The 27,445-nt window shown below is 40.3% G+C and overlaps 1 protein-coding gene across 1 annotated transcript in view; it reads right to left on the bottom strand.

Moving 5' to 3' along the window:
• The window catches only part of VPS39 (VPS39 subunit of HOPS complex), a 46,587-nt gene extending 19,491 nt beyond the window's left edge, over positions 1-27,096 (bottom strand). The window contains exons 1-10 of the mRNA XM_043554163.1: positions 26,837-27,096; positions 19,164-19,229; positions 15,587-15,651; positions 15,005-15,047; positions 13,726-13,820; positions 12,421-12,519; positions 11,935-12,027; positions 9,797-9,980; positions 6,546-6,666; positions 6,316-6,436 (exon numbers count right to left, since the gene is read on the bottom strand). Coding sequence (XP_043410098.1) covers positions 6,316-6,436; positions 6,546-6,666; positions 9,797-9,980; positions 11,935-12,027; positions 12,421-12,519; positions 13,726-13,820; positions 15,005-15,047; positions 15,587-15,651; positions 19,164-19,229; positions 26,837-26,909 — 960 coding nt within the window. The 5' untranslated portion in view covers positions 26,910-27,096. The remainder of the gene's footprint in view (positions 1-6,315; positions 6,437-6,545; positions 6,667-9,796; positions 9,981-11,934; positions 12,028-12,420; positions 12,520-13,725; positions 13,821-15,004; positions 15,048-15,586; positions 15,652-19,163; positions 19,230-26,836) is intronic.
• Between the last annotated feature and the right edge of the window lie 349 nt (positions 27,097-27,445).

Below are 27,445 nucleotides of genomic sequence, written 5' to 3'. Positions count from 1 at the left end.
GTCTAGAGTTTAGTTTAAAAACACAAAAAAATCGAAACCAAAACAAAACAGGGTGAGTGATGACAGAAGCACATGGGAGGGGTATCTAGTCTAGTCTGAGCAGTGGGTCTGAGAAGGACACCAAGAGGAATGTGGACTAAGACATAGGCTGAGCTGGAGTTAACCAGGAGAGTCTGGGCAGCTGACAGATGGAAGGGAAGAAGAGTGTGTTTTCCCAGCAAAGAGGACAGCACGTGTGTAAGGCCCTAATGTGACAGAGGGAACCCAGGCATGCTCAAGGATCAAAGGACATTTAACGTAGCTGGCACAGTAGGGACAGGTGCTGTTCACAGTAAGCTATTTATTATTTTTGTTTCTCCCTTATAACCCTTCATTCCCTTTATATTCTTTTAAACCCATCTTTAGGTTTAATTTCTTCCTTCAAACTGTCTTTTCATTTTTCCCTTCTTTTCCTTTCCTTGTGCCATCAATTGCCTTGTCTAGACCACCATCACCATGCAGCCACACCTGGTCTAAGCCCTCTTGGGTGCTTTACAGGCTTTCAACACCTGGCACAGCCTCCTTATCTGGATTATTCCCAGACATTCAAGCATCACCCTCTGCTCCAGTCAGGATGGGCTCCAAACGGTTTCCACACTTGTTTTCACTTCTTCCACTTCCTCAGGCTCTTAGCATTCTCTGTTTCCTCACCTGATTCTGATCTATTCAGAAAGGGTCCAACCTGGGGATGCCGTGTCCAACCCACAGGGAACTGTCCCTTGGCTAAAATTTTGCTCCACGTTTTGTCAATGGTAAAAACTTTAGTATGTTAATTGTCCTCTGAAAGTTTCATGTAGTTCTTTAATTTCTTTACAGAAAAAATAGGTTCCTCAAGAGCGAAGATGGTATTAACCAACCTTCTTTCATCACAGCACAGGATACCTACTAAGCACAAGTCTAGAAAAGAGAAGGAAAAATGGAAACCCACTTCTACCTTCTCCACTGCAGCAGGAAGATCACTGAAAAGACCCAAGATCTTCCTGTGGAGAAAAATAAGATACTAAAAAAGCTATGTGCTGCATCATACCCTTTAAAGTTCAAAAACTAAATACATATTCTAGCACACAGATATATGTAAATGATTAAACAAGAAGCAACTTCTTAAAATTTAATTACAGGGGCGCCTGGCTGGCTCAGTCAGTTAAGCATCTGACTCTTGGTTTCGGCTCAGGTCATGATCTCACAGTTCGTGAGTTCAAGCCCCACATCCGGTTCCACGCTAATAGTGCTGAGCCTGCTTTGCAATCTCTCTCTCTCTTTCTCTCTGCTTCTCCCTGCTCATGCTCTCTAACTCTATAAATAAATAAATAAACTTAAAAGGAATTTTTAAATTTAATTCCAGTACAGGGATGCCTGGGTGGCTCAGTCGGCTGAACATCCGACTCTTGATTTCAGCTCAGGTCATGATCTTAGGGTTGTGGGATTGAGCCTCACATTGGGCTCTGCAATGAGTGTGGAGCCTGCTTGGGATTCTTTCTTTCTCTTTTTCTCTCTCTCTCTCTTTCCCTTTGCCACTCTCCCCACTTGCACTCTCTAAAAATAAAAAAATAATAATAAAAAAACATTTAAAATTTACTTCCAGTACAATTAACGTAGTATTATATTAGTTTCAGGTGTACAATATGGTGAGTTGACAATTCTATATAATACTCAGTGCTCATCACGATATGTGTACTCTTTTTTAAAAATGTTTATTTATTAGAGAGTACATAGATGCACACATACGTATGGGAGGGACAGAGAGAATCTCAAGCAGTCTCCGTGCTCACACAGGACTCAATCTCATGAACTGTGAGATCATGACATGAGCCAAAATCAAGAGTCTGATGCTTAACCAACTGAGCCACCCAGGCACCCCATGATACGTGTACTCTTAATCCCTTTCACTTTTTTCCCTCATCTACCCACCCTTCTGATAACTACCAGTTTGTTCTCTATAGTTAAGAATCTGTTTTTGTGGTTTGTCTCTTTTTTTCTTTGGTCTTTTGCTTCTTAAATTCCACATATAAGTGGAATCATATGGTATTTGTCTTTCTCTGACTGACTTATTTCACTTAGCATTATACTCTCTAGATCCCTCCATGTTGTTGCAAATGGCAAGATTTCATTCTTTTTATGGCTGAAAAATATTCCACTGTGTATATATACCACATCTTCTTCATCCACTCATCTATCAATGGACACTTACATTGTTTCCCTATCTTGACTACTGTAAATAATGCAATAAACACAGGGGTCCATATATCTTTTAGAATCAGTGTTTTTGTGTTCTTTGAGTAAATTCCAGTAGTTGAATTACTGGATCATATAATAGTTCTATTTTTAATTTTTTGAGGAAACTTCATACTGTTTTCCACAGTAGCTATACCAATTTGCATTCCCACAACAGTGCATGAAGGCTCCAGTTTTTCTCCACATCCTCACCAACACTTGTTTCTTATGTTGTTGATTTTAGCCATTCTGACAGGTATGATGTATCATCTCATTGTGGTTTTAATTTGCATTTCCCTGATGAGGAGTGATGTTGAGCATCTTTTCAAATGTCTGCTGGCCATCTGTATGGCTTCTCTGGAGAATGTCTGTTCATGCTTTCTGTCCATTTTTAAATTGGATTATTTTTTGGGTGTTGAGTTATATCAGTTCTTTATATATTTTGGATACTAATCCTTTATCAGGTATGTCATTTGCAAGTATCTTCTTTCATTTAGTAGGTTGTCTTTTAGTTTTGTTGACTGTTTCCTTTGTTGTGCAGAAGCTTTTTATTTTGATCTAGTCCCAATAGTTTGTTTTTGCTTGTTTCCCTTGCCTAAGGAGACATATCTAGAAAAATATTGCTATGATTGATTTCAGAGAAATTACTGCCTGTGTTCTTCTAGGATTTTTATGATTTCAGGTCTCACATTTAGGTCTTTAATCCATTTTGACCTTATTTTTTGTGTATAGTGTAAGAAAGGGGTCCAGTTTCAATCTTTTGCATGCTGTTGCCTAGTTTTTCCACCACCATTTTTTGAAGAGATTGTTTTTTACCCATTGTACATTCTTGCCTCTTTTGTTGAAAAGTAATTGACCATATAATCATGGGTTTATTTCTGGGCTCTCTATTCTGTTCCATTTATCTATGTGTCTGTTTTTTTGTGTATTATAGTGCTTTTGTTAATACAGCTTTGTAGCATATCTTGAAATCTAGGATTGTGATACCTCCAGTTTCATTTCTTCCTCTTTTTCAAAATTGTTTTGGCTATTTAGGGTCTTTTGTGGTTCCATACAAATTTTAGAATTGTTTGTTCTAGTTCTGTGGAAAATGCTATTGGTATTTTTATAGAGATTGCATTAAGTCTATAGATTACTTTGGATAGAATGGACATTTTAACATTTGTTCTTCCAGTTAATGAGGATGGAATACCTTTCCATTTGTTTGTGTCATTGTCAATTTCTTTCATCAGTGTTTTACAGTTTTCAGAGTACAGACCTTTCACCTCCTTGGTTAAGTTTATTCCTAGGTATTTTATTATTTTTGGTGCAATTGTAAATGGGATTGTTTTCTTAATTTCTCTTTCCTCTATTTCATTATTAGTGTGTAGAAATGTAACAGATTTCTGTAGATTGATTTTGCATCCTGAAACTTTACTGAATTCATTTATCAATTCAAGCAGTTTCTTGGTGGAATCTTTTGGGTTTTCTATATACAGTATCATGTCATGTAAACAGTGATACTTTTACTTCTTTCATACTGATTTGGATGCCTTTATTTCTTTTTGTTGTCTGACTTCTATGGCTAGGACTTCCAGTACTATGTTGAACAAAGCAGTTAGAGTGGACAACCTCACCTTGTTCCTGACCTTAGGGAAAAGGCTCTCAGTTTTTTTTCCCATTAAGGATGATATTAGCTGTGGGTTCTTCATATATGATATTGAGGTACAGTCCCTCTAAACCTATTCTGTTGAGAGTCTTTTATGAATGGATACTGTACTTTGGCAAATGCTTTTTCTGTGTCTACTCAAATGATCATATGGTTCTTTATCCTTTCTCTTGATGTGACATAACACATTGATTAATTTGCAAATATTCAACCACCCTTGCAACCCAGGAAGAAATCCCACTTGATTGTGGTGAATGATTTTCAAAGTACTGTTGGATTCAGTTAGCTGGTATTTTATTGAGAATTTTTACATCTGTGTTCATCAGGGATACTGGCCTGTAGTTCTCTCTCTCTCTCTCTCTCTCTCTTTTTTTTTTGTAGTGTCTTTATCTGGTTGTGGTATCAGGGTAATGGCCTCATAGAATGGATTTGGAAGGTTTCCCTCCTTTTCTGTTTTTTTCAAATAGTTTGAGAAGAATATGTATTAACTCTTCTCTAAATGTTCGGCAGAATTCACCTGTGAAGCCATCTGGTCCTAGACTTTTGTTTTTTGGGAGGTTTTTTGTTTGTTTGTTTGTTTTTTAATTTTAGAGAGAGAGTGTGTAAGCAAGTAAGGGAGAGGGGCAGAGTGGGAGAAAGAGGGAGAGAAAAAGGAAATCCTAAGCAGGCTCCACACTCAGCATGGAGCCTGAGGCACGGCTAATCCCACAACCCTGGGATCATGACCTGAGCCGAAATCAAGTGTTGGACACTCAACCAACTGAGCCACTCAGGCACCCCGGGAAGTTTTTTGATTACTAATGCAATTTCACTGCTGATAATCAGTCTGTTCAAATTTTCTATTTCTTCTTGATTCAGTCTTGGGAGGTTAAATGTTTCTAGGAATTTATCCATTTCTTTTATTTGTCCAATTTGTTGGCATAGAATTTTTCATAATTTTCTTATAATCCTTCGCATTTCTGTGTTGTCGATTGTTAATTCTCCTCTTCCTTATTTCATTTATTGGAGTCCTCTCTTTTTTGATGACTTTGGCTAATGGTTTATCAATTTTGATGATCTTTTCAAAGAACCAGCTCCTAGTTTCATTGATTTGTTTTATTGTTTTTTAGTTTCCATTTCATTTATTTCTGCTCTAATCTTTATTATTTCCTTCCTACTACTGGTTTGGGATTTTGTTTGTTCTTTTTCTAGCTCCTTTAAGTGTAAAGTTAGGTTGTTTATTTGAGATTTTTCAACAAGAAACACATTTTTAACGGGCGTGATAAATACAAATTTAGGGTAATGGCTATGTCTCGAGGGAAGGTAGAGGGATGGGATGGGGAGGAACATATAGGTTATATAAGTTATTTTTCTTGGGTAAGATGGTGGATTCATGGGTATTCATTATTTTAAAAATGAAAATAAAATAACGGAGGGCAATGCATAGGTGGCAAAAAAAAAAAAAAAAAAATTAGTAAGATGTTGACATTAAATGCCCTAAGAAAGAAACATTCTTTATGGGATATTAAACATGCCTAACTATTAAGACGGGATTTTTGTTTTAAATCCAGAACATGTATATCCAAGATGAATGTTACTTCTCAAAAGTATCTACCACATGTGACTACAAACATAAATTCCAAAACATGCAACCACTGCTTTCCTTTCAGAAAGAACTGACAAGATACTCTAAAAAGTAAGCTTTTAAAATACTATCTTCATAAAAATCTCTTTTACTAAATTAATTTAATGAGTAGGATCAGAATAATCTTTGGTTGTTTCCTAAACTCAAATCCACTCTCTACAGACAATAATCACCACTGGGGATGTTTAAAAGAATAAGACAAATCTCAGAGATCAGTTTCCAAAAGTCGGCAATGAGAGAAACACCAAAATAAGAGCATGGTTACTACTTGGCTATGAACCTCGGCTATGAACAATATCCCATGGAAACATTCAAGGACAGCGGCAGCCATAAAGAGTGCAGCCTTCTCAAATGCAGTAACATGAGGTGGTTTCAGAATACCTGAAGAAGGCCTGCCTATCCAAACACAGGGGAACTACTGTTGAAAGGGATTTTGAGTGGCCCTCCAGTTGTTGCATTTAACCAGACTGCGGTCTTACATTTTTAATTGTTACTTTAATACCTGCACTGTCTTTAATTTTTCAAGGCTGTAACGTATCTATTAAATTATTTTATTGTCTTATTAATTCTAGGAGATATTTGGCATTCTTCTCCATTTTACAGATAAGCAAACTGAAAATATGAAATTCTTTAGAGTTTATGGCAGCATCAGATCCCAAATCCAAGTCTCCTAACTTTGAGCTCTGTGCTTATTCTACCAGTCTAAACCAAATATAAACATCTAAACCAAAAAAACCTGCTTTGAACAACGAGAAAGGCAGACTCAGATCCATATCTCAGAAACAATACTTACTGCAAGCTGTAGAGCCAGTTCAAACTGCTTGTCCTGGAGAAGCTGTTGGATTTGGGTTGCCATGGGGACAGGAATGAGTCTCCAAACAAAATGATTGCTGGCCACATAGATAATATTTGATCTGGGGGCAGGAATAAGAGTATCAGCAAAAGGGCACAGGCTTTATGATGACATAGGTGATTTTAAAGCTTTGCAATATGGCAGCTACAGTAAAAAAAGAAATTCCTTACCCTCCCGAGGTAATGAAGCGGGGCCTTTGCAATTCAATACTCTGGACCAGAAGCCTTGGTTCGAATGTTCGGATCTCCACATATCGAGGCAAAACTGCAATGATGTAGGGAGGCTGGTGCTCTAAACAAGAAAGAACACCTTGAATTGCAGATCTGGTCTATGAACTGCTTCAGCTCCCATTTCTAAGCTGCACTTAAACAGGATCTCCCAATAGTCCACTAGTCAAATACCAAGTCAGGATCCTACACTGTGATATCCAAAGGGAAAAAATGTTTTGTCCAAGTGATGCTAAGAGAAATCTCTTGCACAAGAAGGACGCATCCAGCTTCGCTGACAGTGACCTGATCCCACTCCTATCATCTCCTCCAAAGGACTGGGTGAAAGCTTCACCTGCTCCCTTTCTCACCAGTCACAAAATTAAGCCAGAGAAAGGTCAGTGGCAGCTGCCCCTAACAATGCATCAGAGGGAGAATAAGGTTACATGACCTCTTCTTTCATTCTCTTAGGAAGGGCAGGAGGAAGGTAACTTCTTTTTTCCCTAAAATGAGGCTAACAAAAGAACTCCACATTTCTGGCCAAAGTTATTTCTGCTTAAGATTTTCAAAGGGAAAAGATGCACACTCCACCTGATGCTTAATATGCTTAATGGTTACAGAGAAGGCAGCTGGATGGCATTCTCAGGGTAGCAGTTTTCTACCACTGATGTGAGGTATCTAGAAAGTAGAGGAGTGGTTGCCAAGGGCTGAGGGAGAGAGAAATGGGTTGTTACTTAATAGATACGGAGTTTTAGTTTCGCAAGATGAAAATATTCTGAAATCTGTTGCATGACCATATGAATATGCGTAATGACTGAACTGTATGCTTAAAAATGGTTAAGGTGATAGATTTTATGTTATTTTTTATCACAAAACTGAAAATTTTTTAAATGTAAAAAAAAATAGTAAGAAATGAACCACTAGATGGCATCATTATCAAAAAGAAATGTGACCTCAAAGAATGTATTTGTAGTTTCTTAGTCTGGCTAACTTCCTATGAATTTATTTTCCTCACTTATTTTCTGATAAAAAGTTTTTCATATTATGTTTGCAATTTACACTCTAAATACAGTAAAAAATTTACAGCCAGAAGGGACCTGGCCTAAGTAATACTTCTATCACTTTGAACACCATCACTGTTATTAGGCTGGTATTTTTCATCTTACAAAAAAAAAATAAAGTAAAATAAATGTGGTTTTGTGTTGGATTTTTTACCTTTTTTTTTTTTTGCTGGCCTCCTTTTTAAAAGCTAGTACAATTCCCTTTGGTGTTAATTTGTATAAATTTGTAAAATTTCTCTCCTTTAATCTGGTCTAATTTAATGAAAAAGGTAATCTATAATAGAAGCACTCTTATCACTGCCCAGTCTCCTCAACTTTTTGATGACAGAGATGGTCTTTATCTGTTTGTATCTTCAAAACTTGGCAGAGGGCCTGGTATACAGCAGATATATAACAAATTGCCAACAATGACAGTGATTCACCTATTCAGCAAGCATTTCCTAAAAGGCTATGTTTCAGGCCCTACTCAAAGTGGATCAAGACATGAGTCCAGGGTTCACAGGGCTCCTACATGAGCACAGAAGACAGCTCAACTGTATCCAGTGAGACAGTGTGGGTACCATGACAGGAAAAGCTGAAAGAGCTTTGGAAGCAACAAGGGGAAGTGACTAATTCTGCCTGCGCATCAGAGAAGACTTCACAGGGGGAAGTACCACTGAATAGGGCCTTGTCATGTGAGCTGGACAGGGCCAGGCAGAGAAGAAATCAAGAGACAACAGCACGTGTGATGATCACTCAGTGAGGGGGGGGTTCCACGATGACTGGGGCCTGGGTGAAGTGGTAAAGTTGAGAGCAGAAATATAAATGAAGTTTAAAATGCACACCATCTAAGGAGTTTAGTCTTCCTCTGTCCGGTGGCGATTCTCCCACCCTACCTAGAAAGAATGCCTTCTCCCCACCTCAGTATGTTAAGGCACAGAACTGTTTCTGAGAAACACTGCCAAAGGCAATGGGCGCTAACAAAGGAACTCATACTAGGGAATCAGAAACATCCTTCAAGCGTATTACACACATCTTCATCAGTTCTCCCACAGCTCCTCTTCTGAAGGGAAAACAAGGGCCGCCTAGAATACCACACGAAGCTTCTCGCGCAGCTCTGAGCCCCTCAAACTTGTTAATATACATAATCTCAGGCCTTATAAAATATTGTCCTTTTGATTTATCTTCCTTCTGAACCGTTCATCTCTAAACACCACCAAAATACCCTAGAACCTGATGCTTTTATCCAAACATTTACCATTTAGGAATCTACTGTTCTGTGAGACGTTTGCACGGGCCTCTAACCGGCACTATCCTTATTCCTCCACAATTTGAGCCACCTGTTTTAGCCAGGGCAGTCTCCCTGCCTGGTCCAGTCCAATCGTACCTATGTAATGAAACTTCTTCCTGACAAGTTGAACAATGAACTTCCCCTTTCTCAACTACTGAATCTCAGCTCATCCAATTTAACCGCTCCAATGGTGCCTTATTTTATCTCTTTATCCAAGATGGAATCTTTACCTCCCCAGCTAGAGTCTTTAAAGATGGCATGTCTGTACGCCCCCCTCCACAGTGGTAACTATTTTTAAAATGCTCACTGTTCTGACTGAAAATGAATTGCTGCAAGGGTGGTCACATGCTTCCAGGCAATGCCACTGCTGAGAGCCTGAGGCAGGTGTAGGAGCAGAAACCCTTAACATGGAGGGCAGAGACTGACATCTAAATGCAATGTGCACCTCCAAGCTACAAAAGCAGAAGCGATAACCACCACATCAAAAACACTTCAATATTGAGTTGCATGTATTACAGGAATAAATAAGGAATTACCACTAATTTCCAAATGTAATCTATCTGGCAGAGGACACAATAAAACCATTAAAAAGAAGGTATAACAAAAAGGACTAAGAAGTAAAAATATACAGCAGTAGACAATCACTTCCTAAAACACACAACTCTGCTCATTTCTTTCCCCCGCAGGGGCAAAACCCAGCTTCCTACAAAAACCAGAATATCCCATTTTTATGATCTTACAAACTTGTCTACTTATAGGAAGGGGAACTGAGAGTAAATGACACTGTAACCACAGTATGCTGAAGCTATGAAAGGGATTCCATTCTGTGAGGATGGCGCACAACCCCAGCCCACGGTGGGAAACAGCAGCTATGGTGGTCTCACCCATGGCCACTGGTATGTCTGTCCAGTTCAAGGCACATTTCTGTGTGCATATCCCCTCCTCATTGAGCACCACGGTGAGATCATCCTGACCCACAGCCACTTTTCCATCTGCCAGAGGTGCAACTAATGGCTCCAGCTGTTTTCCTGTTGGAAAGAGCTCTTTGATGGACCCCTTTCCATCCACCTATAGGAAGACACAAATTGAATCAACCAGCATTCTCTCGATAGAGGCACGAACATGGCCTGAAAAACCCAAATATAACTCCAAGCCTACAGAAGCCAATAATATTCCTTGCTTGGCATAAGGAAATATTATAGAGTTTGTTATGACAAATTTTGTCACCACAATGACAGAACCAGTTCTCTTTTTCTCTAACACAGAGGCACAAGCATCTGGCCTGGCAACTAACAATGTCAAGTGCTGGCGAGGATGCAGAGTGACTGGGACTCTCACTCGCTGCTGGTGAGAATGCAAAATGGTACAGCCATTTTGTTTGTTGGCTTCTTATAAAGTTAAATAGACACTTACCATACAACCCAGTAATCCCATTCCTTAGGTATTTGCTCAAGAGAAGTAAAAACTTATGTTTACACGAAAACCTGTATGCAAATGTTTACAGCAGCCTTATTCATAGTGGCGAACAATTGGAAACAACGTTGTCCTTCAACTGATGAATGAATAAACAAACTATAGTACATCCATACCATGGAATACTACTCAGCCATGAGGAATAAAATGACACGCACAATACAGATGGATGTCAAACGCATAATGCCGAGTGAAAGAAGCCATATTCAAAAGGCTACATACGGGAGGATTCCATTTATATGACATTCTGGAAAAGGCAAAACTATAAAAGATGAAGAACAGGTCAGTGATTACTAGAGGCTGGGGCATAGAAGGAGGGGTTGACTTCAGAGGGGCAGCATGACGGCAGTTTTTGGGTGATGGAGCTGCTCTGAATCTTGATTATGGTGGTGGCTACACAACCCAAGGCATCTGTTAAAACTCAGAACTATACATCAAAAAGAATGAATTTTACTGTATGTATATAAATGAAGAATTTTTTAATAGCTTGGGTCTAAACCAAGATTTCCCACCCTCAAGACTGTACCCTTGAGAAGATGATGCCAAAATTCAAGACAGTCAGAGGGAGCCCGCTCCAGCTTCAGGCTCTGTATCCCTACCCCTCATGGACTTCTTTTGGCACCTAAATGCCTCACTGTTATTCTGCTAATCAGTCAGCTGGAGAGCAGTGACTCCTCTATGAGTTTGCAACTCTGATGCTGATAAAATGAGGACACTCTAACAACATAAATGTGGAACAGATATATTAACTAGGTAAGTAATGAAGAGCTAACATGGTGGGGAGTGAGGAAGTGGGGAGAAGTGAAGATGGAGAGAAAGACTTCTAGAATTGCCAAGTCTGGAATATGAGAGGGGTATAAAGCTCAGAAGTTTAGGTTATGCTATGAAATGAATGGCATATCAACCATTTCTACATACAGTATGACTACTGGAGGAAAAAAAACAATGTTGTGGATATTGATACCACTTAGGAGAAGGAAAAAAAGTTGTAAAACAATGTGTATGACATCTTTGTAAATAGGCAGAAGTTCATATGCCCAAAGATTAACAGTAACTATCTCTGAGTCAATAGATTATGGATGATTTATATTTCCTTTATTTTCCTTATATTTCCTTATTTTTTTATAATAAACACATGTGGCTTTCAAAATTTTAAAAAGAAAGTAAAAATAATTTAAAAAATAAATATACAAAAAGATTTTAGGCAACAGGAAACTCAAGTCTTAAAAATGCTTAATACTAAAGTTAGTTTCTAATGCTTGAGGATTGAAGCCTTAAGATGGCAGTCTATGACAATGCTGTTGGACAGAGGCAAGCAGCCCTTATGATCTGTTCCAATAATTAGATACAAGATATGGATAATTCATGACGCTGCCAAGCTTCAGACATCTATTTGTGGAGATGCTGAGAAGCATAAAATATAACCAAATATACAAACACAAGCCCTGTTATGCCCATACGGTACTTAAGGCAGTCTCTTGGCCTGTAGTTCAGACGTGCATAATCATGTCCCCCAGGTAAACGAATACATGCAAAATAATAAGTTTACCCTTATTAGGTAGTAGTCTCTCTTGAAACCCACACAGATAGAATTTTCACACCATGCCATGGACTTGGGCACATCTGGTACACTAAAGTCCCCCTGAGGAAAGAGAGCAAGAGTTCAAATGGAAAGATGTTAAAAGAAACCATGATCTTCCTGTTATTCCATGCCCACTCTGCAAAATGAACCTCACCCTCATCTAAACACAATTCTGTAAACACAAGGCTAGGAAATCATCTGTGATAAAAATTGAAGTCACCCATGAACTGGATGACTAGATGCCTTTGGAAAAGGTGAAAACCCACTCTGAAATAAACCCATGTGTATAAACACTGCTTCTGAAGGCCAGGAGACTCTTGATGAGTGAGCATGAAGAGGCTCTCAGGTACTTATGGCAGAGCCTTCACCTGGAGAGAACTCCAAGACTGAGGCCCTGACCTTCAGTATCACTGAACAGGAGTCTTTCAAGCGGTGAATCAACATGGACTTTACCTGCAATTCGTGAAATTCCCTGTCCTTCCAGAAATAGAGCTGCAGCTTCTTTTTCACTGCCACACACATCCGCAACACCTCCTCACCAGTCTCTGTGTGCTGGGAAGAGACACCCAGAGCAAATGAGGATGTGTATACGATGGCTCCACGACTGAGTGACCACTAAATGAGAGACTGCCTACCTTGAAATGGCTACGAATCTGAAAATCCCCTGTAATACAAAGTTACCCTACCAGACAAGCTGGGTGGAAGAACACCATTTTTCTAAAATGTACTTAGAAACACAGGCTGAGGAGCACTTCCTCCCTGAGGGCTGCCAGTCAAAGGTCCCAACCCCAGCACATCTCTTAAACATTCATAATTCACACGGAAAATCCCAGGGCAGGCCTCCACCTATGCAAACGCTTCCTCTTTTTTTCTTAAATGTTTCTCACTCATGGATGTCAATATCTGCTGGTCAGGGATCAGCATGTGTCAGTGGCACTTTTAATCCTTAAAGGAACAGGGGAAAAGAAAATGTCTAAACATAAAACAAAGCAGTGTCAATGTACAACACAAATACTAAAAAGCGATCAAGCTGAGTAGAGGGGTAAGGCAGATTTTGAATAATGTAAGGAGGATAAATTTGCAAAAATTAGGAGAAATGTCTTTCCTGAATAACAAAAAACACCCTCAAGACAAAGAAGACAATAATATGTTCAGAACAAGGTCAATATAATGTCCTATAGTTATGCCCATGATACTGATGGTACTGTTAAGTCTGGATTTTCCCCATAATGGTTTGTCCATGACAAATGCTTTTTTTTTTTTTAATGTTGATTCATTTTTGAGAGACAGAGACACAATGCAAGTGGGGGAGGGGCAGAAAGAGAGAGAGAGAGAGAGAGAGAGAGAGAGAGAGAGAGAGACACACAGAATCCGAAGTAGGCTCCAGGCTCTGAGCTGTCAGCACAGAATCCGATGCGGGGCCTGAACTCACGAACTGCAAGATCATGACCTGAGCTGAAGTCGGACCTTAACCCACTGAGCCACCCAGATGCCCCTCCATGGCCAATGCTTTTATCCTGAGTTCGTTGCCTCCTCTGATGCTCTAATCAGCACACACACAGGGAATCCAAATGTTTCACCTTCAGACCACATACAAAGGGGAAAATTTCTCTAATACAATCCAAAATCAAACATTTTCTTTGGATCTCTGCTGGGTTTGGATATCCATGTTATTCTTCCCATCTGATGGTAGGAATAATATAGGAAAGAATGTATTTATCAAAATACAATGTCAAAATTCATCTTGCCTAAACTTACCTCAAGGTCACATGTGAACAGTGATGCTCCCTTTGCCTTTGAAACCGTAGTGATTTGTTGAAATGTCAACAGGTCATGGACATAAATGTTATTTTCTGTTTGGAAGGAAGTATAATAACCCTATAAATTATCATAATTCTCCACACACATGAATAACTAACAAACAGATGAACCGAAGTGTATGTTGGTTGAAGATGTATCTTTCAGTTTCACTAACAATGAGTTATTCCGATCTATTATCAGAATTACACTCCAAAATGTTTAAGAGGTCACTTCTGTTCCTTTAAATTTGGGCTGGCTTGTGTAAGAGAGCTCTTTCACTAGCAAAGCCCTCTTATACTCGGTCTTCCTCAAGTCTGGAAATTTGTGATGCAATATTTGTACAAGAATTGGCTTTCAAAGCTACTTCCATTAGGAGGCCTCAATAAAAGAAAGGAAATCCTCTGTGGACTTTGTATGATCCCATGATGAGGAATTCTTTTCTAGCTGCAAGCAAAATAATTTCACTCAGGCCTCCTATCTAGTTTTACTCATTAAGACATAGTTACTTTAAACGTTCCTCTCTAAACCTAGAAGCTAAGTTTAAAATTATTCTACCATTTGGGCCCTGGGCTGAACAGTACAAACGTGAGGCAAGTTTCTAGTTCTTTGTTGCCAATAAAAGGCCTCACTGGCTGCCTTCAATTGAATCTATGGCTTTTCAAACAAGGCCTGAATAGTCTGGCCTTGATCTGTCTCTCCCCTATCTCTTGTCACTGTGTCACTCTTCACCACACATCCTAAGTCTGGTCAGACTGCAGGACCTCTGCTTAAAATGCTCTGCCTACTTCTCCCTTCCTATCAAAATCCTAATCATCCACTAGATGATGCTGTCACTCCCATTACTAATATCCACAACATTTTTTATAAATTTCCATTGTAACTTATCACACTGAATCATGATTATTTTCTGTCATTTCAGTCTTTACAATCAGAACATAAACTCAAAGACAGAAACGATGTCTCTTTCAATTTGGTATCCCCAATGCCTAGGGCAGGGCTCAATAAATATCTGCTCAATATCAATAAATATCTGTGACTGAATGAATGAACAGCACTCCTTGGAGAACAGAGCTCAAGTTTATGAGAGGTGCTGTTGTCTTTAATATTCGTGTACCCTGCTGTGTCTGGTGTGGTACAGGTCAGTTTCACTGACTCTCAAATTAACCATGAAAGAGTTAGTCAGGTCACAGTTTTTATTTTTTGACACATGAAATATAACTACAACCCCTTTTCTTACCTAACAAGCTGACCAGAATCTTAAACTGGGAAACCACATGGATCTGGAAAAGAACAAATCATTAGACTCAATTAAACATTTCTGACAGGGCTTAACAAAACTTCATTTAACTACAGTACTAAAAAGGGACTTGGGGTACAGGGGTGGCTCAGTCAGTTGAGCATCTGACTTCAGCTCAGGTCATGATCTCGCGGTCCATGAGTTCGAGCCCCGCGTCAGGCTCTGGGCTGACAGCGCAGAGCCTGGAGCCTGCTTCTGATTCTGTGTCTCCCTCTCTCTCTGCCCCTCCCCTGCGCATGCTCTGTCTCTCTCACTCTCAAAAATGAATAAATTTTAAGGAAAAAAAAAAGGGACTAAAGAGTCTATGCCAATGACAGGAATCTGACTTATATTTATGTGTAATCGCAATTTCTGCTCATTATAGAGGATCTCAGGCACATGACAGATGGACCATGATCTCTGCGTAAGTGGGAGAACAGAGAGCAGAGGATTCAGAGTTATTAAAAATGTTACCGAAGTTCTAGTTTTGACATGGTCCCATAGAAGTCAAATATTCTTGTAGTGACCACCATCACTGCCTACCTGTTGAATCTTTTTGGAGAAGTTTTTATTGGATTTCTCTAGTGTCACTTCAAACCTGTTGCAACCTATGGAAAAGAAACAAACATTCACAGTTCCAAACACAGGGATACACGTAAAACTTAACTATAACAAAAAATGCTGCTCCATACTGCTCTACTACATGAATCTACAAATTCCTAAAAGACTAGAAGCTAGAGATCTACACTAGAGAGCTCTCTTCACATTGAGTATAAGAAGTCACTTTCAATTCTAATTTTAGAACAGAGGGTTTCATGCACCTTCACTTGGCATTGGCAATCATATGATGGAAGTTCAGTGAAGCTACAAGGTACTTGTGAGTCTGAAGGTCTTATCCTGCAATATAGTACCTCGGCTAAGTGTTTGTAAAAAGTCACAAATTTAAGAACCCAAGCAATGAAACCCAGCCCAAAGCATCCTCAGATCTAGACCAGCTAAATCCCAGCAGCTACCCTATGTCCTGCATCACGGGACAGAGCAAACACTCAATACTAACCCCAGAACTAAAGTAATTTAATACATCTACACTTACTGCCACTTTCAGGAGATTCTACATCTGTTGGCACTGCTGCAAAAAGGGAAGAAAGTTACATACCACAAAAATATGTCATACTAGCTTTGTGGGAATGACAAAAATATTCAGCCTCAAAAATCACCAACAAGGCAAGAAGAGAATAATTATCATGACAATGACATAACAACAAACTAAGCAAAAACTAGGTGCTGGGTTCTGGGTTTAAAAATTTATGTATATTTTCTAAAACCTCACAACTATTCCAAGAAGTAGGTATTACTGTTCCAATTTCATATGTGAGGCACCTGACAGGTCAAGCAGTTAAGTAGCAGCCAGTGAGAAAGCGCCCAGAAGCAAACTCAGGGCTGACTGGAAAGCCCGTGTGCTGAGCCTACACTCTATCTGTCTCCCAGCTTGTGAAGAGACTATTCAAGCTGCTGACCCCGGGCTGCTCCCCACAACTAGTGGGGCCCCCACAACCAAAGCCGGTCTTACTTTTTCCACCTGTCCCTCAGCAAAGGAGATGAAGGGACTCTGGAGATTCAAGAGATTCAGAAATGTGCCCTGTATTCTGCCATTATATTTCACAAGAAAAAAAAACCCAGCCACTTCACACTTGATACAGAACTCTATATTTGAAAAGAGCTTTATTTTAAAACTTCTAACAATTCTCCTCAAAGGGAGACTTATCTAGGACTGAGGTTCTCAAATTTTTTGGTGTCAAGACTCCTTCACAACCTTAAAAATTATGGAGAATCCCAAAACTTTAATATGGGTTGTAGTTATCAATGTTTACCAGGGTAGAAATTAAGACAGAAATTTTTAGGGGCACCTGGGTGGTTCAGTCAGTTAAGCGTCCGGCTCTTGACTTCAGCTCAGGTCATGATCTCATATTTATGGTTTGAAGCCTCACGTCAGGTTCTGTGGTAGCAGTGTGGGGCCTGCTTGGGATTTTCTCTTCCCCTCTCTCTCTTTCATAAACCCTCTACTTTGACTTTTGGTTTCTCTTCTAACCAGGTGCCTTCCTCTTTTCCTATTTCAAGGGTAGCAGAAGAGTAGCAGAATAAGGTAAAGGGTAGCAGAATAGGCCACCCCAAAATCTGCCACTTTTGTACAGGGATTATTTTGAGCTGAAGGCAACTGAGAAGAAACAGGTACAAGAAAAGCTCTCTGCCCTCCAATTTGCCTAAAAACAGACCATACATTTACACAGGTGTCCCTCTACTCCCTCTCTACCAAGGACAGGATTTAATTAGTTGGAGACAACACTAGACCCTCAGCGGCCCACAGAGGACACCAGAGCAATCTACTAACAAACTTTACTAACTAGTCCTTATTCCATTAGTTTCCCATGTGTGTGTCTTCTAGCAGTTTGCCATCCTAGAAACTCTAAGTCCTTTTCCCTTGCCTTATTGCTTCTTTAAAAATTGTTTGTTGGGGCGCCTGGGTGGCGCAGTCGGTTAAGCGTCCGACTTCAGCCAGGTCACGATCTCGCGGTCCGTGAGTTCGAGCCCTGCGTTGGGCTCTGGGCTGATGGCTCAGAGCCTGGAGCCTGTTTCCGATTCTGTGTCTCCCTCTCTCTCTGCCCCTCCCCCGTTCATGCTCTGTCTCTCTCTGTCCCAAAAATAAATAAACGTTGAAAAAAAAAAAAAATTAAAAAAAAAAAAAAGAAAAAATTGTTTGTTCATTTGTTAAGATGCTATATAAGCCCAAATTCCAACCAGCCCTTTCAGCTACCCATCACTAAATGTTTCCATGTGTATGTGTAATACACATGTTAATACACTTGTCATTCTTTTGTTAATCTGTCTTTTGTCAGTCCAATTTACATATTCCCACCCAACGGACCTAAAACGGGTAGAGGGAAAAATATTCCCCACCCCACACACCTGAAAGATGCTCTTTTTTCCCATGTTACCCTTGCTTAAGGCTCCAAAGGGAAGTACTATTACCTTAAGCTATTTACTACAGAAAGTCTATCAGGTTGAAAATTATGAAATGTAGTTTTTTCTAATACAGTCAAATAATAAAAGGGGCAGGGACGCATGGGTGGCTCAGTCGGTTGAGCATTCAACTCTTGATTGTGGCTCAGGTCATGAGCTCACAGTCATGAGATCAAGGCCTCACCTCCCCTTCTACCCCCTCCCCAACCCCCCCACAACTGTGCTGGGCGTGGAGCTTGCTTAAGATTCTTTCTCCTTTTCTATCTGTCCCCCCCCTCCCCCACTCTCACTCACTCTCAAAAACTAAACTAAACTAAACTAAAATAAGACAATTTCATATGGTTCGACATACTTGGGCATTTATAGCAGATTTCTATAGACTCTACAGCTCCAAAGTATATTATCTAAACACATCAATTTTCCATAAAAAGAACATCAAAATAAAATTATGAAAAGGGAGTGAGGTACTTCTCCCTCAAAGGAAGAAACTCTGACAAAATATATTTCAAATACTTTTGGTTATTATTCTACATTTTGCTGACAATGTCACATTTGAGAGAGCTTTAGTTTTCAAAGTCCTTGCATCTGACCTCAACAATTTTCTGAGACAGACAGGCAGTTTATAGAAGAGGAAAATGACATTGGGAAGGACCTACTCATAGTCATTTAGCCAAGGAGAAGGAAAGCTGAGCTCAAACCCAGGTCTCCTCTCTTCTAGTCCACCCCTCACAAGTTAATAAAAGTTTTTAAACCAGTGGTTCCTAATTTTGTTTCCTACCCCCACATCACTCACACAAAAATCTTATACCCATCAGTAACACTTATTTCTGACAGGGAGTCACTAAGAAGTAAGGAGGGGAGGAATGTTCAACCCCACCTACGGGCGGGGGGGGGGGGGGGGGGGGAGAATAGAGTCTGAAAAAAACAAAAAACCCTGAAGATTTTCATATGCTTCTCCCCACTTTACCACAGTATTACTCTCAACCCCGATGGTTTTTAATGATCTAGGGATCACTGATTTCACAGTTGTATATTAGCTATCAACATTTTTTGCATGAGTAGTAAGCCATCTCTTTCTCGATTCTGGAGAGCTGCTACTTACCAGCATCTTTCCGGATCCTATAGAGAAGAAGATGTCCTTGTTTGGTGCCAACAAGAAGCCATTCCTCTGCAAGAGAAAAGAATTGTGAGAAAGGTCAATCAGCTTTACTAAAACCCTACTTCTTGAGCTGGGGCTTGTAATGAGAAGTCAAAGGGTCAAGAAAAGGAGTTGCTTTTGATAGTAGGTGTTTTGCAAAACTAAGGAATATTTATATTCAAGAAATGTTTGAGAACCAACCAATCAAAAAGCATCATTACTAGACTAGACATATCAGGGAATAGAAAATGGCCCTGCCTTCACGGTTTCAAAATTAAACTGACCAAAAATAGGATGAAAATTTAACCTTATAGAATTCATTATCTCAAAAGGCGGCCTAGCAGATCAAAACAAACAACTGCAACTCTCACACATTGTTGGCAGCAATATAAACCAGTACAGCCATTTTGGAAAAAAGTCTGGCAGTTCCTCAAAAACTTAAACATACAGTTACCATGTGACCCAGCAATTCTACCCCTGAGCATATACATGAGAGAAATGAAAACATATGCTCACACAAAAACTTGGACACAAATGTTCAGAGAAGCAGCATCTGTAAAAGCCAAGAGGTAGAAACCACCTAAATGTCCATCGACTGATGAAGGGATAAACAAAACGTGGCAAATCCATACAATGGACTATAAGCCAGCCATCAAAAGGAATGAAGTGCTGACAAGTGCTACAATAGCAGGGATGAACCTGACATTATGCTAAATGAAAGAAGCCAGACGAAAAAGGCTACAGATTTTATGATTCTATTTATGTGAAATGTCAAAACAGCCAAATCTATACAGACAAAAAGATTAGTGGTTGCCTAAGGCTGGTGGGCTTATAGGAAAATGAGGGAGTAAAAACTAAGGGGTATGGGGCTGATAGGATAATTAAAATGTTCTAAAATGGACTGTGGCCATACTTGTACAACTCTGTGAATGTACTAAAACCCACTTAACAGTGTAGTTTAAATGGGTGAATTATATGGTATGTGAATCACATCTCAATAAAGCTCTTATAAGGAAAAAAAAAAAAAAAAGACGATCTAGGCCAGTGAGTGGTTCTTTGGTATGTATCAAAATTATCTGAGGATTTGTTAAAACACATTGCTGGCCCCTGCCCTCAGTGTCCGAGTCAGCTGGTCTCACAGCAGCCCTGGAAACTTGCATTTCTAACAAGTTCCCAGGTGATGCTAACACTGCTGGTTCAAGGACTGCTTTGGAGACACTAAAATGGTCTATGCGAAAAGTAAAGAGGCTTCAAAAGGGTTTATTTAAATAATTACCCTGACAGATGTATATTAACTCATTAAGGTAAGTTAAGCATGTCCAGGTACTTCCTCAGCTTTTTGATGTTGTAACAAACATAAAGGTCGTTCATTCCTTTCATAAACTCTCTTGATCCTTTACGAGATAAAATATTGGAAAATGGTACAAACAGATACTTTATTGAGAATGTATTGTGTTCCAGGAAATGCTAAGCACATATCATATGTTAACTTCACTAATCCTCATAACTATCCTTTGAGGTACATCCTTCTGATAAAGCCCCATTTTATAGATGAGGAAGTTGAGGCCTAGGGGATAAATAATTTGTCCCGATTCATACATGTAGTAAGATGTGTACGGAAGCATCAGGACGTAACTACATGCTGTGATGTACTTACTAAGGCATCACATGTCAAAAGAATGGATTTTGGCCAGAGGTTGTCTGAACGACACTGGTTATATTTCTAAAAACAGGTAGGGGTGCCCTGGTGGCTCAGTCGGGTAAGCATCTGATTCTTGATTTCAGCTCAGGTCATGATCTCACGGTTTGTGAGACTGAGTTCCACGGAGGGCTTCCTGCTGACAGCATGGAGCCTGCTTAGGATTCTCTCTCCCCCTCTCTCTGCCCCTCCCCCACTGGTACTCTCTCCCTCTCTTTCAAAATAAATAAATAAAGTTAAAAAAAATGTAAAAACAACAAAAACAGGTCAAAAGCCACATCAGGAACATTTCTCCTGATTGGAGAAATCCTCCTAAGGTTGATGTCCTTAGTCTTCCAGGAAAAGATAATGACTCTGTCTTCTTTTATTTTGTGTCGACAAAGGAAGTAGGAGAATGTGTGCCTTTTTTTTTTTTTTTTTTGAGAGAGAGAGAGGGAGAGGATGTGCGTGTATGTGCAGGAGAGGGACAAAGAGAATCTTAAGCAGGCTCTATGCCCAGCGTGGAGCCCAACGTGGGGCTTGATCTCACAACTGTAAGATCATGACCTGAGCCAAAAACAAGAGTCCAGTACTTACTGGACTGAGCCACCCAGCCTCCCTAACAGTGCATTCTCTCAATGACATAAGAGAAATCAGAAATAACACTAGCTCTAATGGAATGCTGGAGATTTATGTCAGAAGAGAACACAGAAAACAAAAGAATTAAGTTCACAGTGCTTGCTTTGTAAAAGATATTGTGCTCAATACTACTGTATTGAGCAAGTGGTAATCCTAAAGTTGATTTTTAGGACACCCACTGCTATTTCAGATGTAAATAAAATGAAGCAGAAAAGTTTTTAACTCACTTAAAACATACATAAAAATCTATAACCAAAAGGCCAACATAATATAATGTTCACCTTCCCTTCCCACTCTGGTTCCCAAATCCCTCCTGTTTTTCTTTGTGTCTTTGAGCAACCTATCTTTACACCCAGGTCTATCAATTTCACCTCTGTAAGGTACCTTGCAACAGCCGTATCCCAGGTCTCCAGTAACCCCTGTGATGGCCTCACCAGTCTCCCTATATGTGTCCTTCCATGTTTGCTATAGACAGATAGCAAACTTTAGACAGATCTGTGATACTGTCACACTGGGGCTTAAACCTTCATGAAGCTGCACCACTAACAAATGAAGTCAAACTTGTAAGCATGACATTCAAGAGTCTACTTTCCATTTTTATTGAAATGTTTACTTGCCAATAGATGTTTCTTATCAAATGCCTACTCTATTGGTCATAAAGTGGAATCAGACAAATTCATTGTAAATAAATAAATAAAATTTTTAATTGAGATTTTTTTGGCCCTTTTCACATTTTCATTTGAAGGTGCTGGGGAAAAATGCATTTATCATACATGCAAAGTGTAACAGCTTTCCTTTATATAGTAAAAGCAACTCTCTCTCTCTCTCTCTCTCTCTCTCTCTCCTAATACTCAAACTCATAAGGGAAAACAGTGCATCATCCAGATGTGATAATGGCACAGAATCTTGAAGAGGCTTGATTTGGTTTTGGAAGTCAGTGGGTGCTCAGGTGACCAGAAGACCTGACCCATGTTGGGCCTCCACATTCTATGACATGTCATCTTATAATACAATAATGGATACAAAACAAAGAGAATGAGAAGTCTGCAGAGCAGGCTCAAAATTTGGGTAGACAGTCCCTTCTGAGACCCAATACAGCAAATCGGAGAGTGGGACACACTACCTAAATGGTGTATTCTATGGATAACACATACATAAACAGATGTCAATCAGCCCTAGAAAATTCCTGACAGACTAATCCTGAGCCACAAGTTTGGAGCTTATTCCTCCTGGGAAGTGAGGAAGTGCTGAGCCCTCTTGCTCATAATAACCCTAATGAAGATCTGTCCAACAGTGCAAACCCAGCCCAAGCTCATGTGATATATAATTCCATTCCTGACCCTATGCTGGCCACTGCAGGGAATACAGAAATGGAAAAGGTAGTGGTCATTTTCCTTTTTTGGGGGGTCATAGAGCAAAGAACAGTGTTTCTTAAAGCATAATCCTGATTAGCTATATCAGAACGACTTAAACTTATTAAAAATACACATTCCTGAGTGCTGATCTGATTTAGATACAATAAATTCTGCAAGAGTGACCCAAAATCTGCATTTTTGAATTCAATTTTTTAATTATACGACACATTTATGTAGTTTCAATGCTAAAACTGTGGGAAGTCAGGCTTCCATTCTTGTCCACTCTCTCCTGTCTGCTACAGGCAACCATTTTAGTCCTTTTTATCTTTCTATTGTTTCTTTGGAAAATATAAGAATGACTGCATATACACACATACACACACATACACACACACACACACACACACACACACACACACTTGCATTTTTCTTTACAGGTTCTTAATATATATTAAAGTTTGGGAACCAGTGTCTAGAATCAGACATGATTTACTGGATATAGGACCTTGGAAAAATTACTTAAATTCTCAGGTTATTCCTCTGCAAAATGCAGTTATTGATTCATAAAAGCTTAATACAGACTAGTACTCAATAAATGGAAGCTATTACTATTAATATCATCATTCATTCATCAAACATAGGTTTAATGAACACCTATTATGAAGAGCTATTCTAGGAACTATAAAGCAATATACAAAACAAAGTTCCTGCTCTGAAGGAACTTCTATTCTAATATGGAGTGAAAGAGACAATAATATAATATAAAACAGCATTAAGTAGCAATCCATGATAAGAAGGATAAGCCTGAGTAAGAGAATAGCACATTGTCTTTTATATAGCATAGGTGGGGAAAGAAAGTCTTGCTGATTTATGTGGCATTTCAGCAGAGACCTGAAGGAAAGGAGGAAGGAGCAATGTAATATTTAGAGCAGGAGAGTTCCAGACAGAGGAAAGAGCAAGTGCAAAAGCCCTGAGGTAGGTACATGCTTTGGGTATTATGGAATAAAGAAGACTGTGTGACTAACAGGACAAAGGAGACGGGGTAAGAGCACAGGAGATGGGGTGGGTGAGGGGAAGTAACTAGAGGCCTGATGATGTCAGATGTATGAAGCACAGAAAGGGCTTTGGAACTTATTCTAGTTGTGATAGGAAGCTACTGAAGGGTTCTGAGCACTGGAGAGATGTGATCAGATTAAATTTTCAAGGGATCACTCTACCTCCGTGTGGATAAAAGACTGAGAGCAGCACAGTAACAAATAACATGGTGATCAGACAACTACTGCAGTAATCCAAATGAGAGAGGTGGTGCTCTCATCAAAGTAGAAACAGTACAGATGGAGAGAAGTGACTGGACTCTAGACTTATTCTGAAAGTAGGGCACACAAGATTTGCAGATGGACTGGATGCAGCGTGTAAGAGAAGTGAAGAATGATTCCAAGGCTTTTGGCCTTAGTAAAATAGGTACATAGAAATGTCATTTGCTGAGATGTGGGATGCAGGGGGACAAAGCATGTTTTGGGAGAGTGGAATCAAGAACCGTTGTGGCCATGCTACTAGACGTCCAAATGAAGGTATTGAAAAGTCAGATGGATTCTACAACTCTGGAGTTTAGGGAGAAGTCATCATCAGCATCCTCATCTCCATTTCCCTCATTTCCATTTCCCAAGAGATGGACTATGGTGTCTCTAAGACATCTTCCAGCTCGAATACTGTCTGGCCCTGCATGATCTGGTTTCTGGAGGTTCCTGGATGAATTTTAGGTAAAAAGGGTAACAACTAGAAACAGTAGTATTTACTGCTGCTCAGGTCGGAAAATAGTTTTGAGTCAAGAGTTGGTAAATAGCCTCTTGTAGCCTAATACCTACTGCAGCGTCCTAGGAGGTAACGAGCCCGTCCCCTGCTGGGATCAAGGCAAAGAGCTACCTACCATTTCAAGTTTTAATTTATTTACTCATTTTAAGTAATCTCTGCACCCAATGTAGCGCTTGAACTCACGACCCTGAGATCAAGAGTTGCACGCTCTTCTGAGCCACACAGGTGCCCCATCCCTACCATTTCAAAACTATCTTTCTGGAAAGCTCAAGTACAGGGAATCTTTACGGTGACAAAGTGGAGTTGGTGAGAGGCTGAGATACATGTACTACTAGTTCCAGAGAGTATCAGTCAAGGATTCTGACAAGTATGGTAAGCAGCTGCATTCATCCTTTTTAGAAGCATATGTCCTAGGCTGAGTTGGGTACCTCTCTCCCATGTTTCTATATTAGGCAGCATATGCCTCCAGTATCATTTATCTTACATCATAATCCGTTCATATGTCTTTGTTTCTCACTCTGTGTCCTAGGAGCACAGGCACTGTTTCCTAATCATCCTTTAAGCCCTGTCTTTAGCAGAGAAACTGGTCCATTTACATACATCTAATACATACTTGATGAAAAATTAGGGGAATGTGTCCCTTTGGACAGTGTCAAGTCTTCCATTTTTTACATTTCTTTTCTCCTCTATTTATTTATTTTTTTTAGTATTTATTTATTTTGAGAGAGAGAGCATGTGCGCACACATGTGTGCAAGATAGGGAGGGGCAGAGAGAGAGACAGAGAGAGAGAAAGAGAGAAAGAGAGAAAGAGAATCCCAAGCAGGCTCCGCACTATCAGACCCTATGCAGGGTTCAGTCCTATAAACTGCCAGATCATGACCTGAGACAAAATCAAGAGTCCGATGCTTAACCAACTGAGCCACCCAAGCGCCCCTCCTCTGCTTATTTTTAATTTTTACTGAGCATTTAATCACAGAAAATGGAGGGTTTCTTGAGATATCCAGAAGAAGCAAGAGTCTCTCCTTAACCCAAGGGACTAAGACAGCTGTGAAGGTGTGATTTTAAAGCCCAAGGCTGCTAAAGGCAAGACAGTGCAAATTAACATGAAGACCTGTAGTGAAAGTACCTTACTGAAGAGGCTGTAAGGAACTCTGCAAGGCTGACTGGGTGGTACTGTCTGTAAATGATCCAGATGACACCAGCCACCACCAAGATTCCACCTTAGGCACCTAGCTCAGTATAAGATCTGATTAAGACTTCTGGGCCACTTTTTTATGGCCTTTGATTTTTAGCACCTGGACATTAACAAGAAAGACTTAAATTACTTGTTTGGTCTTCGGTGGCTGTTATCAGACACAAGCACTCAAAGATAAGAGCATAACGTTCATAACTGGGAGTCAAGGTTTAGACCCCTGAAACCATTTTCATTCTAGAGCATACAGGAGATGCCAGACCCTGTTTTCTGTACTGACCAATCCCAAGAGGATTACACAACTTTTTAATGGGTTAGATTCCATGACAGCCTGGAATGATGCTCTTCTACCCACAGTTAGGTAACTTGGGACATTTTGAATACAAGGCAATCAACCACTTGGCTAAACTGACTTTAGAACAACAACGTGAGCTACCTAGTGACAAGTGACACTGACAACTGACAAGTGAACGATGAGTGATTACTAAGAAAAAATACAAGCACAACTGACAAGTGAACGATGAGTGATTACTAAGAAAAAAGGCATACGGTATTAATGTATTTAATGCCCCCCCAAAATAGTGTTGTCTTTCACCTAGAAAACAACAATCATCTGGACAAGTTCAAGCCCCCGGTAGGTTGAAAACTCCCCAGTGCTTGCCCCTCCAAACTGAAGACTTCTTGGGAATCGAAATGACCCAAAGCTGAGTTAATAAGAAAAGTTCAACCTTCAACTCTGTACCGAAAGCAAGGATAAACGTACCGAAAGTCTGGGTCCCTGAGGACTTGCCAAACATCCCATTTGACCTCGCTGTCTACAATACTATGCCCTCCCTCATCCCATGCCTCTCGGACAGCGTCCGATCGGAGTCCATACAGCCAGACTCCTGTCCACATCCCCAGCCTTGTGAAAGGCAGGAACCGCTTCTGCGCTAAACCCGCCTCGGGCCCTCGGCTCACCCCAGGCAGCCAGACAGTCGATCTGCAGAGGCAGCTTTTCCAGGATCGGCACTGGCTCGAAGGCGTCATGCATGGCGGCGAGAAGAGTCGCCGCAGCAGTCTCACCCGAAGTGTGCGGGGACGGGCCAGGTTTGGGCCTGGGCCGGGAACCAGCCCCAAGGAAGGGCCAAGCGGGACGCTGACCGAGACCCCAGCTACAGGCCGTTTGGCAACACGGCCAACACCGGACTTCCTGCCGGGCTAAGCCCGCCCCTTCCGCAGCAGAAGCCCGCCCCTTCCGCGCAAATTCCTAACGCTCTTTCGAGGAACGCGCCGGCGCTAGGCTTCCCACCTTCACCCTAGACCCAGAACTTGTGTGTCATGGAGCCTGATTAGCAACGGGGCTTACCTAAAAGGCGGAGGGGGGAGGGGGGGGGAAGGGGCATCTTGGAACTGTCTCAGTGTAGCATGGTGGTGAGTTCGGGCTTTGGCGTCACTTACTCGGGATGGAGACCATTTAGGAAATTAGCCTTTGTTTCTTTATCTGCTAAAGGATGGTAGTGTTCCACACTAACCTGGTGTTGTGGACATTAGCAACTCCTGACACACTCTAAACACCCAATAAATGGT

The sequence above is a fragment of the Prionailurus bengalensis genome, chromosome B3 (genome assembly GCF_016509475.1).
Source record: "Prionailurus bengalensis isolate Pbe53 chromosome B3, Fcat_Pben_1.1_paternal_pri, whole genome shotgun sequence".
Classification (NCBI taxonomy): Eukaryota; Metazoa; Chordata; class Mammalia; order Carnivora; family Felidae; genus Prionailurus; species Prionailurus bengalensis.
The sequence above is the reverse complement of the archived record's forward strand: the minus strand, read 5'-3'. Positions and strand labels throughout refer to the sequence as shown.